Source organism: Pyrgilauda ruficollis, unplaced genomic scaffold, assembly GCF_017590135.1.
Source record: "Pyrgilauda ruficollis isolate IOZ18807 unplaced genomic scaffold, ASM1759013v1 scaffold6, whole genome shotgun sequence".
NCBI lineage: Eukaryota > Metazoa > Chordata > Aves > Passeriformes > Passeridae > Pyrgilauda > Pyrgilauda ruficollis.
In genome coordinates this window covers 8,610,072-8,625,439 of record NW_024527710.1, presented here as the reverse complement: position 1 = coordinate 8,625,439, position 15,368 = coordinate 8,610,072, and the positions used below count along the sequence as shown (strand labels likewise).

The 15,368-nt window shown below is 45.9% G+C and overlaps 2 protein-coding genes across 8 annotated transcripts in view; one reads left to right on the top strand and one right to left on the bottom strand.

Annotated features, from left to right (window-relative positions):
• The window catches only part of SZT2 (SZT2 subunit of KICSTOR complex), a 53,892-nt gene extending 48,793 nt beyond the window's left edge, over positions 1-5,099 (bottom strand). For all 6 annotated transcript variants that reach the window (XR_005956417.1, XM_041482962.1, XM_041482964.1 and 3 more), the window contains exons 1-5: positions 5,051-5,099; positions 4,727-4,852; positions 4,395-4,568; positions 3,884-4,054; positions 1,947-2,078 (exon numbers count right to left, since the gene is read on the bottom strand). Coding sequence is in view for 5 of the 6 variants with exons in the window: in XM_041482962.1 (XP_041338896.1) it covers positions 1,947-2,078; positions 3,884-4,054; positions 4,395-4,568; positions 4,727-4,852; positions 5,051-5,080 (633 nt within the window). In the remaining variant the exon portion in view is untranslated. The remainder of the gene's footprint in view (positions 1-1,946; positions 2,079-3,883; positions 4,055-4,394; positions 4,569-4,726; positions 4,853-5,050) is intronic.
• On the top strand, positions 5,065-14,776 carry MED8 (mediator complex subunit 8). 2 transcript variants are annotated; one of them, XM_041482969.1, is made up of 7 exons: positions 5,065-5,162; positions 7,768-7,886; positions 8,927-9,071; positions 9,447-9,587; positions 9,994-10,075; positions 11,053-11,301; positions 14,311-14,776. In XM_041482969.1, exons 1-7 carry the CDS (start codon positions 5,079-5,081, stop codon positions 14,373-14,375), a joined length of 885 nt encoding a protein of 294 aa, XP_041338903.1. In that variant the 5' UTR covers positions 5,065-5,078; the 3' UTR covers positions 14,376-14,776. The 2 variants fall into 2 exon arrangements, with proteins under 2 accessions (XP_041338903.1, XP_041338904.1); XM_041482970.1 differs by lacking the exon at positions 5,065-5,162 and adding an exon at positions 5,253-5,303.
• The last annotated feature ends 592 nt before the right edge of the window (positions 14,777-15,368 follow it).

The following is a 15,368-nucleotide window of genomic DNA, read 5'->3' as shown; positions in this document are numbered from 1 at the left end:
ACCCACAAGGCCCCATGGGGCAGGCTTCAGCTCGACTCTAGTTCTCGCTTTTCCAAACACCTTCAGTCTGGTGGTCCCACGGTACTCTGGAGCACTGCAGCAGACTCCATCTGTAGCTTTAACTTCCAGGTGCTCTTAAAATCCTGGTCACTTGGACCCCTTAGAACAGCTGAGCAAGGCTGCTTGAAGGTGGAGGGACAGCATGCTCAGAGCTTTATATTAAGCTGATTTCTAATAGAAGGGAAAATTGGGGTCACTTTGGGGTCACCAAAACTCTGTGGACCAAAGCAGTTCCCAGTTAAAGAAATGTGAATACTTCTTTCTCCCCCTGTCATTTAGAAGCAGCTATTCAGCATCTACTTAATCTACTATATTCAGCCCAGAAACTGGAGAGGCAGAGGCAGCTATGTGTCAGTTGCGAAGCTCTGCAGCAGAGGAGGCAAGGAGCCTCACAAAGACAAAGTCTAGTGTCTATGCATTTAACTCAAATGGCTCTCATTATGCAGTGTTGATATAAACAAACTCAGGTAAGCTTCTGCACCTTCTATGAAAAATATCCCCTAGCAAAGCCTGAAATTTGTATAATTACACCAGTGAGAAACCTACTGTATTCACAGTCCCTTAATCCCCACAAGGCTCTGGCAGTTCAACCCTGTAATAAAACATGGCTTTGTTTCTACTGCTAATGCACAGAATGGCTGAGGACCCCCACCTCTACAAAGCTACAGATGATTGGAGCTGGGAAAATAAAACTAGAACTAACTAAACTTTTGCTATGCACAAATGGGAGCAGTCTGTGCCTATGAGCAAAAAATATTGACTGTCCATCACTTTAATTTGCCAGATGCCTTAAATTCAGGTACTTGTTAACAATGATACAGCAAGTGCAACTTCAAAAGTGAAAAAAGTTTCAGTCCCTGCCCTTCCCCTGGGGCCTCCCACCTCCACCCCACAGCCTGTGGCAGGACTCACCAGTCCCTCTGGGCTGCAAGAGCGTCTCTCTCCTCCATTTGCATGGAAGAAGTTACAAGGTAGTTTACCATGAGAGAAATATTGCATCAAGCAGGAATGCATACAAAGCACTGCAAAAACACCATCTGGACTCACCAGTCAAGTTATTTACTTCTGGCAATCTACTTCCTGTTTCAGGACTGGCAGTTTTAGCATTGAAACATACAAATTTCAGCTAGAATATGAGATTCCAAGCACTTCAGATATTCAACTGCAATACATCACCAATAGTCTCTTGGCCATCTGATTCTGGGACTTTTTTCTTTTCCTTTTTGCCTGAACTCTAATAACTAATGCTGACTAAGGACTAAATAACGTCAGCCAGACCAGCAATGACTTTGACTGCAAGATCAAAAGCAGCATGGCCAGCAGGTCAAGGGAGGTGATCTTTAAATGTCCCTTCCAACCCACACCATACCAGGACTCTATCATTAATTTGCTGATACGCATATCCATGGCTACTAAGCAACATCTGTCACAGATTTCAAGGAGTACTTGAAAAAACTGGCTGTTTATTCAGCTTCGTGGCCAGTTTTCATGGTAACAAAGAAGTATTTTCATTCAAGAAATGTAACAAGGGCATATTCACAGCTATTTATAAATTAATTACATGGACATAATCACCTCTCCTACCACCTTCTTCAGAGAGAAAGCACATCCTACCATTTCTCCCATGGTCTACAGCCAGGCTGTCTTACAGCACATTAACTTTGGGGAAGGTAACCATCCTCACCAGTCCTTCTAAACACTTAATGGTTCTGCTTCCTCAGTGTTCATGTCTCATTGCTGGATCCCACAACATTATCCCACCAACTCCTTCGCTGTTCCTTCTGCACACCTATGCTGCTTTTCCTCTTGCCACCCCACTTCAGAGGGGCCTCAGAGTGCACATCTCCAGGAAGCCAAGAGAGCCCAGCTATCTCTGCCCTCCTTACCTGTGGTTTGGGTTCATACTGTTGCTGAAGCATCTCTGCCACTTTGTTTTCAAAGGCACAGAGCTGTGTGTAAACTTGGTGCAGAAAGGCCTCGCGCTTCGTCTCATCCAGCTGACAGCCCTGGAACAGCACCTGGCCCAAGGACACACATGTCAGTCATCAAGTTAAGAGTTTATAGCACCAGCCCCCAAGATGGTACACAGGAACACAGTTCTGCACAGTAAAGGTCAAACATGTCCCTGACAAAGAACAGTACAGCAAAGCCACTTCTCTCTGTTCCTGCTCAAAAGCAACTGCCTGTGAGCAGTGGTACCTCATGGCAATTGCTGTGCATGCCACAGCAGACACTTACATGACACTTTGGGGAATCTCCTTCTTGGGAAAGAAACTTCTTCATTTGACTTTCTCCAGGATAAGCAGTTATTAGGAGAAAGTGATGTGGGATCATTGTTAGAAACTGTAGTCTGATGCTTCTAAGGAAGGCCTGTTTGTTCTAATCTACCTTACCTATAGACTGATCAAATTATCTTCCAAGTGGAACAGCAAATTAAAATAAAGGAACAATTAGAGTGGACATTACAAAAGAGGCTGAGTGACGTGACAGAGTAAGCCTGCCACCACAGAAACTCCCCAGGGTGACAGGCATGACACCTGTGTTTACAGATGTCACCTTGGTGACAGGCAATCCCTGCCCACGACCAGATGCAAAGAAGTTACAACATGCAGACACAGACCTCAGCAGACTGGTAGGGTGCTGCATGTTATCCACATCTCTCAGCCTCATGTGGGCAAGACCTCACAGTGACACAGGAGAAATAAGTGATCACCACAGAGACTCTTTCCTGGATGAGCAATACACACATACGCCTTTTCCTCCATAAATGAAACAGAATTATGCAGTTGTTCCCAGAGATCACAGTTCATGGCCTCATATACAAAGTGGGAATTTAGGGAGGTCCAAAGAAAAAAAATGTAGCAACTTCAGGGTGCTCAATATAGTGTAAATAGGGGAGAAACTGAGGCACAGCATAAGGGTCTGCAGGACAAGATGACACATGAAACATCAATGGCAAATGGAGAAATTCCTGCTACACTTACTCCAGCAGCACCTCAGAACAGACCAAAGTGATGGCCACACTCCTCAGGTACAACACAAACCCTGGCAGAAGGCTTAGGCAGGGAGGGAACAAGCACAGATTAACAGGCTCCTCCTGTTACCACGCACTTCCCCTGGTCTTAGCAAAGGGATGAAATACACCACCATAAACACATAAGTCATGTGAAAATACTGTAAGGTGGAAGACATCAAGGATGAACTTCAAAAACAACACTGGCCCCATAAACCAGACTCGAATTTATTAAACAGACCTGCCATGACACAAGTAAAATCTTACTGATAAATCTCAATACTGGGACTAGCTGCTCCCTCCAGCAAGAAGAAGCAAATTCAGACCAGTGCAAAAAGAACAAGGTTTGTAGGAAGAGGCAATTGTCTTTGAATTAACCACTGCTATGGAGCTGGAACAGCAGACAAGCTTTTGGTCATACAAGCTCTTCTTGAATGCTTCAAGCCAATTAAAACAGGCAAAAATAATTAATCAACAGAATTTAAAAACAAAACCAACCCCCAAACAACAAAACAAGAACAACAACAATAAGCACACTTTCGACATGAGGCAAATATTCCCTGTGGCCCAATTCTAAGATCATGCCTGAGGGCAGCATTCTCCAGAGAAACATCTGCTTCTTGCCCAGGAAGGAGAAGTTGCTCACACAACTTCTGCATCACGCCAGGCCACGTGTTTCAGTGAGACAAGCCTGCAGCACAACAGACAGCAGAGCCCAGCTGCCACCTGCCCCACTTTCCTTGTGCTCACAGGACACCTGCACAGCACAGCGAGCTGCTCACGCCGTGCCAAGGGAGAGCTGAACTTTACCTGGTGGGACTGCAGGCCAATGATGGAGGAATACACCTGGATGGTGACAAAGATTTCTGGCTGGTAGATAATGTCTGAACCAGGGATACGAAAGGGTCTTAACAATCCCACCAAGCATCGGGAAAGGGCGTGAAACACTTCATCAAAAATTATCTCCCCCGTTGAGTCATCCTACAGAAACAGAGAAAGGGAACAGCTTTTTCCTCTCCTAGGACCTTCAGTCTCAGTGTTGGTTGTCCCACTGCCCAGAGCCAACCACAAACATCCTTCTACAATGGCAGCTGGATTAAAGTGACAGCTCCTGTAAACAGAAGTCACACGTTAAGCATCCAATGGAGAAACAGGTTTGCCATTTAAGTTCCCAGCCAGGGGCATGGCTCCCTCCCAGGAAAAGCAAGACTTCTGCAAAAGTTCAGACTGACACTGAGAGCAATAAACTTTTTCTCAGCAATAGAAATGTGTTTCTGTTTTTGTGCAGAACACCCCAGAGAGAGGCAGTTTCTGCTCTTACCACAATCCCCGTGGAAGGGCTCAGATCAAGCTCAATCACAAACCGGTACTGGCGGGCCAGGAAGGTGACCCGTGTAGAGGGGACCAGGAGGTAGGGCCTGGGCTGGACCGGCTCGTCTGGCTGCCACCCATTAGGCAGGATGCTGAGAACATCAAGCTCATTTTCTGACTTCCCCTGCCAGAACAAGCAAACGGTACATGAGAGAACATCAAGCCACACCAAAGGAAGAACCAAAGAAAGGAAAGGGGCTCAAATGCTCTGCAGGGTGCAGGTGCTGCTGAGTGGTGCAGCAGCAGCCCGGGGACACCATCCAGCCCTGAGCACCAACTCACCAGCTCGGGCTCGGGCACGGCCCGGATCACCTGGTGCAGGCGGCTGAGCACCCAGGCGAGCCGCACGTTGCGGGAGATGCGGTAGTCCTTCTTCATCAGGAGGAACACGTGCCCTGCCTCCTCCACCTGCGGCGGGAGCACAGCGGCCCAGGTCACCCCGGAGCAGCCCCGGACAGCGCCCGCGCCGCCGCTCACCCCGGGCTGCCCCGGCCCCGCTGCTCCCCATGGCGGCCGTGTCCCCTGCGCGCTCGGCTCGGCTCGGCTCGGCTCGGCTCGGCTCGGCTCGGCTCGGCTCCCCCGGCCCCGCTCCCGGCCCGTACCCACCTCCCCGTCGGGCCTCTCGGCCGCCGCCATGTCCGCGCGGCCCCGCCCCGGAAGTGCGGCTCTCCCGGGACAACGGGGCGGGGCTGCCGCCGCCATCGCCGCCGCCATGCAGGTGAGGGCCGGGGGAGCGGAGCCGGGCCGGGCCGGGCGGTTCCGCGGGGCCTGAGCGCGCCCGGGGCTCGGCAGCCTGGACGGGAGCCGAGCGCGTCCTCGGGCGATGCTCTGCTGTGCAGCAGCCCCTCGCGGCTGTGGGGTGAGCGGGTGTGCGGCTGAGTGCCCCGGTCCTGCTTGAATGAAATGTTAATGTTTTTGTTTTATGAAGTGCCGTGAATTTGTAGCATCCGTATTATCCAAAGAAGAGAGCATTAAGGGCAGGTTAACAGGCTGTAAAGATCCACCTCCTTTGGGTTGTTTGAAAGCGCAGCCGGCTGGCCTCATACGGATGTCCTGGTTGTCCCGCTGGAAAAGAAAGTGAAAACCGGTTGTCCCGCTATTCCTCGTTTATAGGGATTGTTACAGTCTCTCCTTGTTTCAGCCACTTAGTCATACCAGTCTTTTTACTGCTTTTTCACTGGGGTTTCCTTTGTTTTGTTTTTGTTTGTTTTTTTTTTAACTATGAATATTCATCATCCTCGTTGCCTTTACCAGTACATATTCTTATTCTATTCCTTTTCAGCTGGGGGAACAAGAGTGACATGTAATATTCCAGATGCAAAGGAACATTATGTGGTGACATAATGATGTTTAGTTTCTGTTGCTTTCCTAATGACTCCTGTGGTCGCTTTTACTTCCTTGACTGCCTTTCCACATTGGGCAGATGTTTTCATGGGTTACCCTCAGATAATCCTGAGATCTGTTGAGTTACAACGTTATCAACTCAGATAATGTCATTGTGTGCAGAAATTCATGGGTTTTTTTCTCCCTTTGTTTTGCCAGTCAGGATTTTTTTTTCTCCTTTGTTTTGCTGCCTGCATTGTTTTACCTTTACCTACTCTGAATTTCACCTTTGCCTCTCAGTTGCTCCATACCAGGAGGTCCTTCAGAACCCCTACCATAAGCCCTACCTTTACTACCTCGGGCAAATTTAACATTGCTAAGAAACTGTCTCAAAAGGACACTTTGAGAGGCACAGCATTCCTTGGAATCGCTGGTCAGTGTTACTGTGTGCTTATTGCACTGCTTGCATCTGCCTCCAGCTCCTGATGGCTTTGGGAAGAGCCTGGGGAAGGAGGGTTGGAGTCACTGCTGCCGTGAGAGTACTCCTTGTGCAATGGGGTTTCATTCATCCTCTTGAGGCTTCTTGGATAAGCACAGGCAGGGGGCCAGGGGAATTGCCCTGGGTGCATATGCCTGGCACCTCTGCAGTGAAACGCTGGCTACCAGCCCGGCTTGTAACACAGGCAGTAGTTAACCTCCTTGCACAAACACAGTGCACACAAACTGTTGCAGGCACATTTCTTAATTGGACAGGAACTGACTAGTCCTGTTACAAGATGAAGGAGAGTGCTTTTATCTCTAGGTGGAACAGCCAGCAGCAGTCTGTTCATGAGTCCACCCCATGGACTGGGGATCAAATCTTAATAAGGTTGATTCAGCTGTTTGTTTTAAGGTGTTTAAAGTGAAATGAAGTCCCATCAGTGGTTACCGACTTGTCAGAGTACAAATAAAATAGAATAATGTTGTGTTCTCCTGAACATGGAAGGTGCCTGATAATGTCTCCACCAAGCTTACACTGGGCCAGTGTATTTGAACAGAGCAACAACAAACCCAATAGCAAGCATGCCAACAGTGTGAGTCATGCTATCTGCTTTTCCAATCGGTATTCCCTTTCTATTATTTGATTGCTTTGTCCCACCCTCCTCCTGGATTATTGTACAGTTCTCAACTCACATGAGCAGGTCCTTAGGGCTGGGACTTTAATTATATTTTGCACAATGTTGTAGAATGAGTAAGTTAGAATAGATAAGAGTTTAGAGGGATTTTGCAAGAGTTGGTGTCTTCAGCAACACATCCCCAGTCTTGACACTTTGTCTGTCACCATCCTCCCTCACCCGGAAGGGGATGTCAGTGGGGAAGATTTCTTAAACGATGTAATCCCTGCAAAAGGAAGGAGGTGAGTACTGTGGGTACAGTGCCAGTCTGTGTCACAGCAGGGCAGGGCCTCCTGCAGCCCATGGGGCACAAGGCCAGGAGGAGCTGCCAGTTTCCTTGGCAGCTGGAAGTGTCACATGGGCAGAAAGAAAGTAAAGAATGGCGCAAACTGGAGTCTTCAGCAGTCCAGGGTCCTGGTACTCATTTTGCAAAGACTGTTTTGGATGAAGACATCACAGCACCCACAGCTGCTTCAGAAAAGGCTGAGGGAATGCTAATCATCTTTGATCTGGGTTAGCTTAAGTGGCTTACAAAGGTGGCGTGAGTTAGTTTTGATGACTTTGCCTGATGTGGTGAAAAGCAGGTGTAAGTGATGATGTCTTCAGACACTCATCTAGATCTTTAGCAGGACAGCTGGCCAAGCGTTTATCTCAGGCACAAGTATCTTGCCTAAGTAGTCTGACCCAAGGAAAAGGGGTCAGTGTGAAATAATAGGATTTTTATCTCCAATGCCTCTGCTTCCTCTGAAAAGGAGGCTGTCTGTGGAACAGATTGGATTATGGATGCATGGGTGTGGATTCACAAAGTCTTTGTCCTCCTCCCTTGTCTGTCTTGCCTTTTTTTAGAGAGAGGAGAAGCAGCTGGAGCTGACCCTGGAGGCACTCATCAGTCAGGTGGCTGACCTGAAGAACTCCTTGGTCAGTTTTATCTACAAGCTGGAGAACGAGTATGACCGACTCACATGGTAAAGTTTCTCACTGCTGATCACTGCCAGAGCTCTTCAGACTTGGCTCAAAGGGTTAATTAAAGAACATTAGCTTCTTGTCAATAGGTTTCAATTTTCTTTTTACATTTGTGCTGGAGCAACCATTACACATCTTCCATAAGAAAACCGGTTGAAATCCATTGGCTTCGTGATGTAGAGTAATTAGAGTAATGCTAACACCTTTTAATCCAGACATTTTATGGGAACTAGACTTGCATCTGCAGTGAGTAGAAGTTCTCAGATGAAAGACCTTAGAGTCCCACATACATTATAAAATGAGGAATGGTTCTTTCTGCATTTCTTGACCTTTTCTGGCTTTTTGTGGCTGTGATATAAACTGAGCTTTTGTGTTTTGCTTATTCTGCTTTACCACACAGTTTGATGCCTTGCAAGATGGCATTCTCTTCCTGGAGAATATGGAGCATAAAGATGTTATAGCTGCAGCTTAATGAACTATATGGTATCTTAGTGTCTGCCACTGCAGCAAAGCTTCACAGACAAGTTAACATTTATGGTTAGTGCTGCAGAAGGCAGGAGAGCTGATGAATCTGGCACAGAGACTAAGCTGAAGAGGACCTTCTTGAAAAGATTATCAGTTGTTTAGCTTCATTGTTTCTTAGTCTGGATAGCCAAACTATAAACATTTTCTGTCCTGGCTGTACTGCTTTGGAATGAAATTGTTTCTTAGACCTTGCTCCAGAGTTTCACTGGGAGAGGTAGTGAAAGGAAAGAAGTCCTTCTGTGTGTGTTACTGAAATCCCACACAACTGCCACTTTCAGTGGTACTGCTTGTAATGTCCCTGAGGCATTTGCTGCATTTGAGCCTTTTCCGGTTAGGGCTGGGGTTTGTCCACACCTGCATATTCAGCCATAGGTTTTACTGCTTACTGTCTGGAGTAGACTGATTTGAGGACTAATAGTGTTGTTTCCTCGCTCCTCAGACATTTGAGTGAAGAAGAGAGAAAAGCCCTATGTGGCATCTCCTTTCCATGTTCTGTCTTCTTTATTTGCTTTTCCAGGCCTTCAGTTCTGGACAGCTTTGCATTGCTCTCAGGACAGCTGAACACTTTGAATAAAGTGCTAAAGCATGAGAAGACGCCGCTGCTGCGAAACCAGGTGATCATCCCCCTAGTGCTGTCTCCAGACCGCGATGAGGAGATCATGGTAAGACATGTCCCTTGAATATCAGAAAGTGCTTGAGTGTCTGAGTATTCAGCTGGGCATTCCTCAGTTCTGGGTGTAAAGGAAGAAAGGGCAAGAAGTACTTCTGTCTGAGAGCTGCTTTGCTGTGGGGTTTTCACCTACAAACACTTGCACTGGATACACTTTACAGGAGATGTTGCTGTTAATAAATAAGTTGCTGTTATTAAACAGGCACAGTGCAAATTCCTAGACAAGTTGTTGAAACTTCCTAATGCTCCTCAGATCAAGCTTTTCCCTGTAGCCTTGCTCAGCACCATGGCCTGTGCCCTGGTCTGGAGCTGCCTGGTGCTGGGCTGGAGGAAGAGGCTCTGAGTGAGGCTTGTGCCACCATTGCAGCGGCAGACAGAGGGGCGTGTGCCGGTGTTCAGCCATGAAGTAGTGCCCGACCATCTTCGAACTAAGCCTGACCCTGAGGTGGAGGAGCAGGAGAAGCAGCTGATCACAGATGCAGCTCGAATCAGCCCTGATGCAGCACAGGTAGGTAAAGAAGGGTTTGATACTTCTGCCTCTTACCTCTAGGTCACAAGATGCCCTTTAACTGCTTCCTCCACCCTTCCATTTGACAGTTTTCTTTTTCTTCTGTGTTCTTTCCTGTCTGAGATTTCTCCAGCTGACCGTAGCTGAGGTTTGGTTTCCTCCACAGTTTCACAAAGGTATCCAGCTCTGGCTGTTCACAGGAGGTGCCCTCCAGCCAGTCAGAGGCAAAGGCTATCCCATTTCCACAGTGCCCTCCTGCATTACTACTGGGCAGTCTGAGCTCAGCTACCAAAACCCTTATATTTGGTTACATGGATCTGGGGAAGGGAAAGCTTGTTCTTTTATCTTGCTGATTTGTACTGAATTGGAGGTATCCTGGCAGTTTCTGACAGTTTTCATTTTGCAGAAACAGATCCAAAGTCTGAACAAAATGTGCTCAAATTTGCTGGAGAAAATCAGTAAGGAGGAGCGTGAATCTGAAAGTGGAGGTATGTCACTGAGGTGGAAGTGGGGTACAGGGTTTAAGTAGAGAGAGTAGAGGGCAAAATACGTGTATTGGAGAGACTGAAGTATGGGAAACACAGTTGAGCAGCACAAATGAAAATATTCCAGGAGATGCAAGATTGGCTGTCCTCAAGCCCTCTAATTTGAGAAGGGAGCCTCTGGGTGCAATGTGTCTTCCTTGTGTGACCTATGCATGGCAGGAAGGTCACTCCAGCCCTTTGACATATCCGCCTTTGAGGAGGTGATAAATATCTGCCAAGAAGGCTTCCCAATCAACTTTAATTAATAAAAATAGCTGTGAAAATGCAGCAGCAGTTAATGAGAAACCCTTTAGCTATGTTCTGAAGGAGTCCCCAAGCTGGCAGGCTCTTGTGTGATCCTGTCTAGATAATGGGTGCTTCAGGCTCATGGCCAGCCTTTTCTGGTTGTGGTGTTCACTATTCCCAGGAGTGCCACACACTACTCATAAAGGCAGTGGCATTGTTTTTACTCTCATCTTTGACACAGGACCAGAGCACAGGTTCTGTCTGTTATCTGGGAATAACAGTATAACTGGGCACGTGTGGCAAAAAAACTTGCAGACCCCACATTGCTTATGAGCTTCCAAAAGGGGGTGTTGCTGTTGTTTACCTGAATCTCAGTGTTACCTGCCATAGGATTCAGCATGCAATAGCCTTTAGTGGTGGCTTCTTATGGGCATGGAGGAGTTAGCTCACTCTATCCTTCTTCCATGAACAGATTATGCCCTGCTCTCAGTGAAAAAGCTCTTGGATCACCAGTGTCCATTGATTTTGCAGCTTCCTTGACCTTGCTGAGACTCTTGTAGGACAGCCTGTAAGAAACTCATCTCTATTGCGTGCACTAAAGTAGCTGAAAAGTAAATTCAGGACCAGCTATGCTACTTTTTAGACCTGATTGTCAAGTCTAAAAATAGCTTCCAAACTAACTTCTTTTTTTACAGGTTTACGGCAGAACAAGCAGACCTTCAACCCTGCAGATACCAATGCCCTGGTAGCAGCTGTGGCCTTTGGGAAAGGGCTGTCAAACCGGAGACCCCCAGGCTCGGGGGCGTCTGTGCAGTCAGGCCAGCCGGGAGCTGGTGCCATCATTGCAGGTGCTGCAGGCATGCAGCAGGTCCCAATGACAGGTGCACCAGCTCAGCAGCAGCCAATGCTGGCAGGAGTGCAGATGGCACCAGCAGGGCAGCCAGGTAAAGTTCCATGTCTGAGATCAGTTGAAATCCAGGGACCAAGAAAGACAAATGCAGGTGTAGAGAGTCTTCCCCAGTTTTAAATGTGACTAAGTATGAGGTTCCTTTCGGGCCTTAACGACATGAGTCAGGTTATAATAGAGGAGTAATACCTGTTTAAAATTGGCTCAGAGGGTGAGGTGGATCCCAGCCAACCAGCTTCAGCTTCTTAACTCCCACTGCAATGCTATTTTAATAATAGACTTAGTGAACATAGGAATCAATATGGAGAGAGATCACAGTGTAGTTTTCAGGGATCTGTACTGGGCGTTTTCCTGTGAAATTTAAGTTGTGGGTAGGTAATAAAGTGGAAAAGTTTGATCGTAATGAGTTATGTAAGATAAGAAAAGAAAGTTTTCTGTAAAAAGTTAGAAGGATTTCCTATACAAAGTGACTTTGCTTTACAGCAGTAGATGACATTTGCATTGAATATAAAGTGCAATACATGTAATAGAAATATGCCATACAAATAGGCATAGAAATTCGACTACACATCCAGCACCTGGACTCTAACCTAGTTAATTGTATTTGTGAAATACATCTATGATAGAAGAGTTCTATAAAGACAATAATTGGGTATTCAATTGGGGCAGAAATGCAAACTAAATGCTAGGAGTTTCTAGAAAAGGAACAGAGAAACAGGATATCTTTAGGCTATTCTGTAAATCCGTTGGGTACCCACATCTGCATTATGGGTGGTTCTGATCTCTCCTCTGCCAGTGGGCATAGCTTTGGGCTAGGGAGAAGAAACTAAAAGCATATAAAACCCAAATTATATACAGCAGGAAAATGATGAATGATTGTTCATTGTCTCCCATGACATAGAAGTATTGGTAAAAGTGCACCAATTAAAATGTGGGCTTATAGATTTAGAAGAAAAGGAAGATATTTTTCTGAATACTAAATAATTACACTGTAGAGCACATTGCCTACTGTGTGACAGGCAGATGTTTATATGACATGGAAAAAGTAAATACGTAGACTTCTGGATGAAAAATCAGTCAACATCTAATCCTGAGGATACCAACTCTGATTTCTTGACCCTGAGGCACAATATGTTAGAAGCAGAATAGGTATTCTGCAGGGATATCACTGCAGGCTTCCCCTATTCCGGTGTTCTACTTAAAAATCCTCTGCTGTCAGGAATGGGTTTGGCCTGGGGGACTGCAGGCTAACCCTGCACTGTCAGAATGTTTCTTTTAATTGCAATCTAGAATATCTGATATCCTAATTGGTGTTTTCTTGCCTGTATATAATGACTGTTGTTCAGATGTGTACTTGAGCAACAGTATTGATCCTAAGTTAAATATGTATTTATGTAAGAGTTAGAAAGTAATTTCCCCTGTAATTTGGTAACAAAGGAGACCTGCTGTGATGGCTGGCTGAATACCCAGAGATACTGTATCCAGGGTGGGGAGGCAGTCACTTCTGTAGGTCTAGCAGAGAGCACTGGTGAGGAGAGCACTTGTCCAGCCTGTGTGGTGGGGAAGGTACCTCTTGATAAGGGCAGATATAGTGGGTTTTGGCAAAGGTCAGTCTCACTGTTCTGCCTCTGATAGTGCCCGTAGCCAAAGCTGAAAGGATACAAGCAGAAAGTATATCTTTACCACAGTTGCTTTTTAGGGATTTTAAGCCAGGGTTTGGTTTGATACCTTTGGGTCCAGGAGCCATTAATTTTTGCAGTTCCTGTTTGAATTACAGTTTTGACTTCTACAACACCTATGACAGTATGCCCCACAGCTTTATCACATTTTGCTTAAAATCTTTTTGATGTTTGAATATTTTCCTTGATAATTTTATTGCATTTTTCTTTTTTTACCCATGTTGTGAGAAATGGTGAATAATCATTCCTCAGTTACCTTCTCCATACTAGTTTTCATGTTTTGGAAATCTGTCATGTCTCCTTCCTTTATCTATTTTAGGTGTTTTTCCTTTAGCCAAGTCCTATTCTCTTTAATATGACTTTGTGTGAAAATTATAACTTGGATCATCCTTTTCACTCTTACGTGCACTTTTTCTGGTTGGGAACACCGCAGCCACTCACAGTGTCTCAGATGTGGGTGAACCATACAGTTCGGTTCACTGCTGCTTTTGGAGTGGTATCCAACAGTATTTGTCTCCTGATTGTTAGTATCTATCAGTTACTGTAAGATATCTATCAGTTTCCATTCACTGCTGACAGTGACCCACTATGGATATGTTTGAGAAAGTTTAATAATCTTTATTGGTTTAGGCTTTTGCTTATCAAATCTTTTCTTGTCCTGCTGCACTATAATTTTAACTTTCAGAAGTTATCCTTTTTTTTCTGGTTCAGTTTGAGGACACTGAAGGAGTGTTTTTTGAATATCCCTCTGTGCTGCTCTTTAATCACTGTTTATTTTTCAGATCATCTTAATTTTGTCTAGCACTCTACACTTACTGTAAGCTGCCAATAAGATGTCTTTGAACACACTCCCATGTGAGATTGGTATCAGTGAGAGTAATAATGCCCAAGAGGTGGATGTGGTTACAAGAAATTAAGAAATCTGAGAGAGGCTTAGTAATTTAAATATACACCCTGCCTGTAAATAATGCTACAGGGAAGGGGATACAGACTCTGTGAAATGGAAGTGGACACAGTCTGGGTTCTTCTGTGTTCTGCTGCTGCCAGCAACCTCTATGAGACTAAGTCCAGCACTCCTGTAGGAGCCTCCTGACAAAGAGAAAGGCTTGCTAAGGATGAAAAAATAATAGAATAGAAGGGGATAGCAGGGGGACACAGGAATTGTCAAGGAGATTTGTCAGCAGAGAAAGATGTCAATTTGTGAAAGAGATTGACCATGTAGGTCAGAAGCTGGAAGGTGCTGTAGCAAATAAGCCTGGAGTGGAACTGGAAAAGCCCAACAGGATTGTTGGAGTCTTGTGTGCTCCTGAGCAAATGCCCTCTCATATTACTGATTTTGCACTGCTTTTTCTTTTTTATCTCTCCAGGAAAAATGCCGAGTGGCATAAAAACAAATATAAAATCTGCCTCAATGCATCCGTATCAGAGATGAGCTGAGATGAACCAGACCCGGGGAACAGCAACATTTGTTACTGCTGCAGGCACCCCACCTGGATTCCTTCTAGGACTTCCAAGTCCCTTCACAAATCCACACACCATATTCGGGAAGACAGGGTTTATAAGGCCCTTCCCTAGATGTTATTTAATGCTGGTTGGCTTGTGTGGAGCTGCTGCTGGCCGTGTCTCCTGGACACAAGTACTTCTCTGTTCAGCCAAAGCAGAGGACTTTGTTTCTGGTATTGATGCCATCTTCTCCAGGTCTGGCCTGGAGGATAACTACCCTTTCCTGACAGAGAACCTGAAGAGCTGCACAGAGCTCCTTGTTTCTGCTTGTTCACTTGGTGTGTTCTTTCTTTACTCCGTCTTGTTTAATAAAGACCTTGTTATGCTCACTGTGAGACGCTGTGTCCATCTCTCAGGTCATAAGGACTCTTCTTTCCCTTTGGGTGAGGCCACAGAGCAGCTCCAATCTAAACCACACTGAAACTGTTGGAGGCCAAGTGCTGGAGCTGCAAGTCTATGTGTAAAGGGATGTAGCACGGTGAGTCAGCAGGGTACAAATATAAGCAGCAAACACCTTGTGCATTAAAAACCAATTATGGCTGTACCCCAGAAAGTAAACTACTGGGAAGGACTATTTCAAGGCCCACAGCAAGAAGACAGCACTTGAGGAACAGAAGCACAGAGCTTTTGTATTCTGATGCTGCAGCAAATCCCAGCTGGATCTGATTTCACTTCCATGCTTCTCTGCTTCTGCTCTCTATAAAGTTTATTAGCTGCTTCAGAATTCATTTATCACTTCAGAAAGGTATTTCAATGTGAGCAGGACTGTGACACTTCTGGATGGGCCAGGTTGTGAAGTCTGGCCTGTTTCTCTTAGGAACTGGGCACTGTGAAGCCATCCCTGTTCTACTTTATGCCCTTGAGCTGTAACATATAATGTGCCTAGTGAGAGATTCCCGTGAGACGAAAGGGTGGGTGCACA

Coding starts and splice junctions, on each gene's coding strand:
- MED8 (XM_041482969.1), top strand. CDS start 5,079: ATGTCCGCGCGGCCCCGCCCCGGAAGTGCGGCTCTCCCGGGACAACGG. Junction 9,072..9,446: donor ACCGCGATGAGGAGATCATG/GTAAGACATGTC, acceptor CCACCATTGCAG/CGGCAGACAGAGGGGCGTGT. Junction 10,076..11,052: donor GCGTGAATCTGAAAGTGGAG/GTATGTCACTGA, acceptor CTTTTTTTACAG/GTTTACGGCAGAACAAGCAG.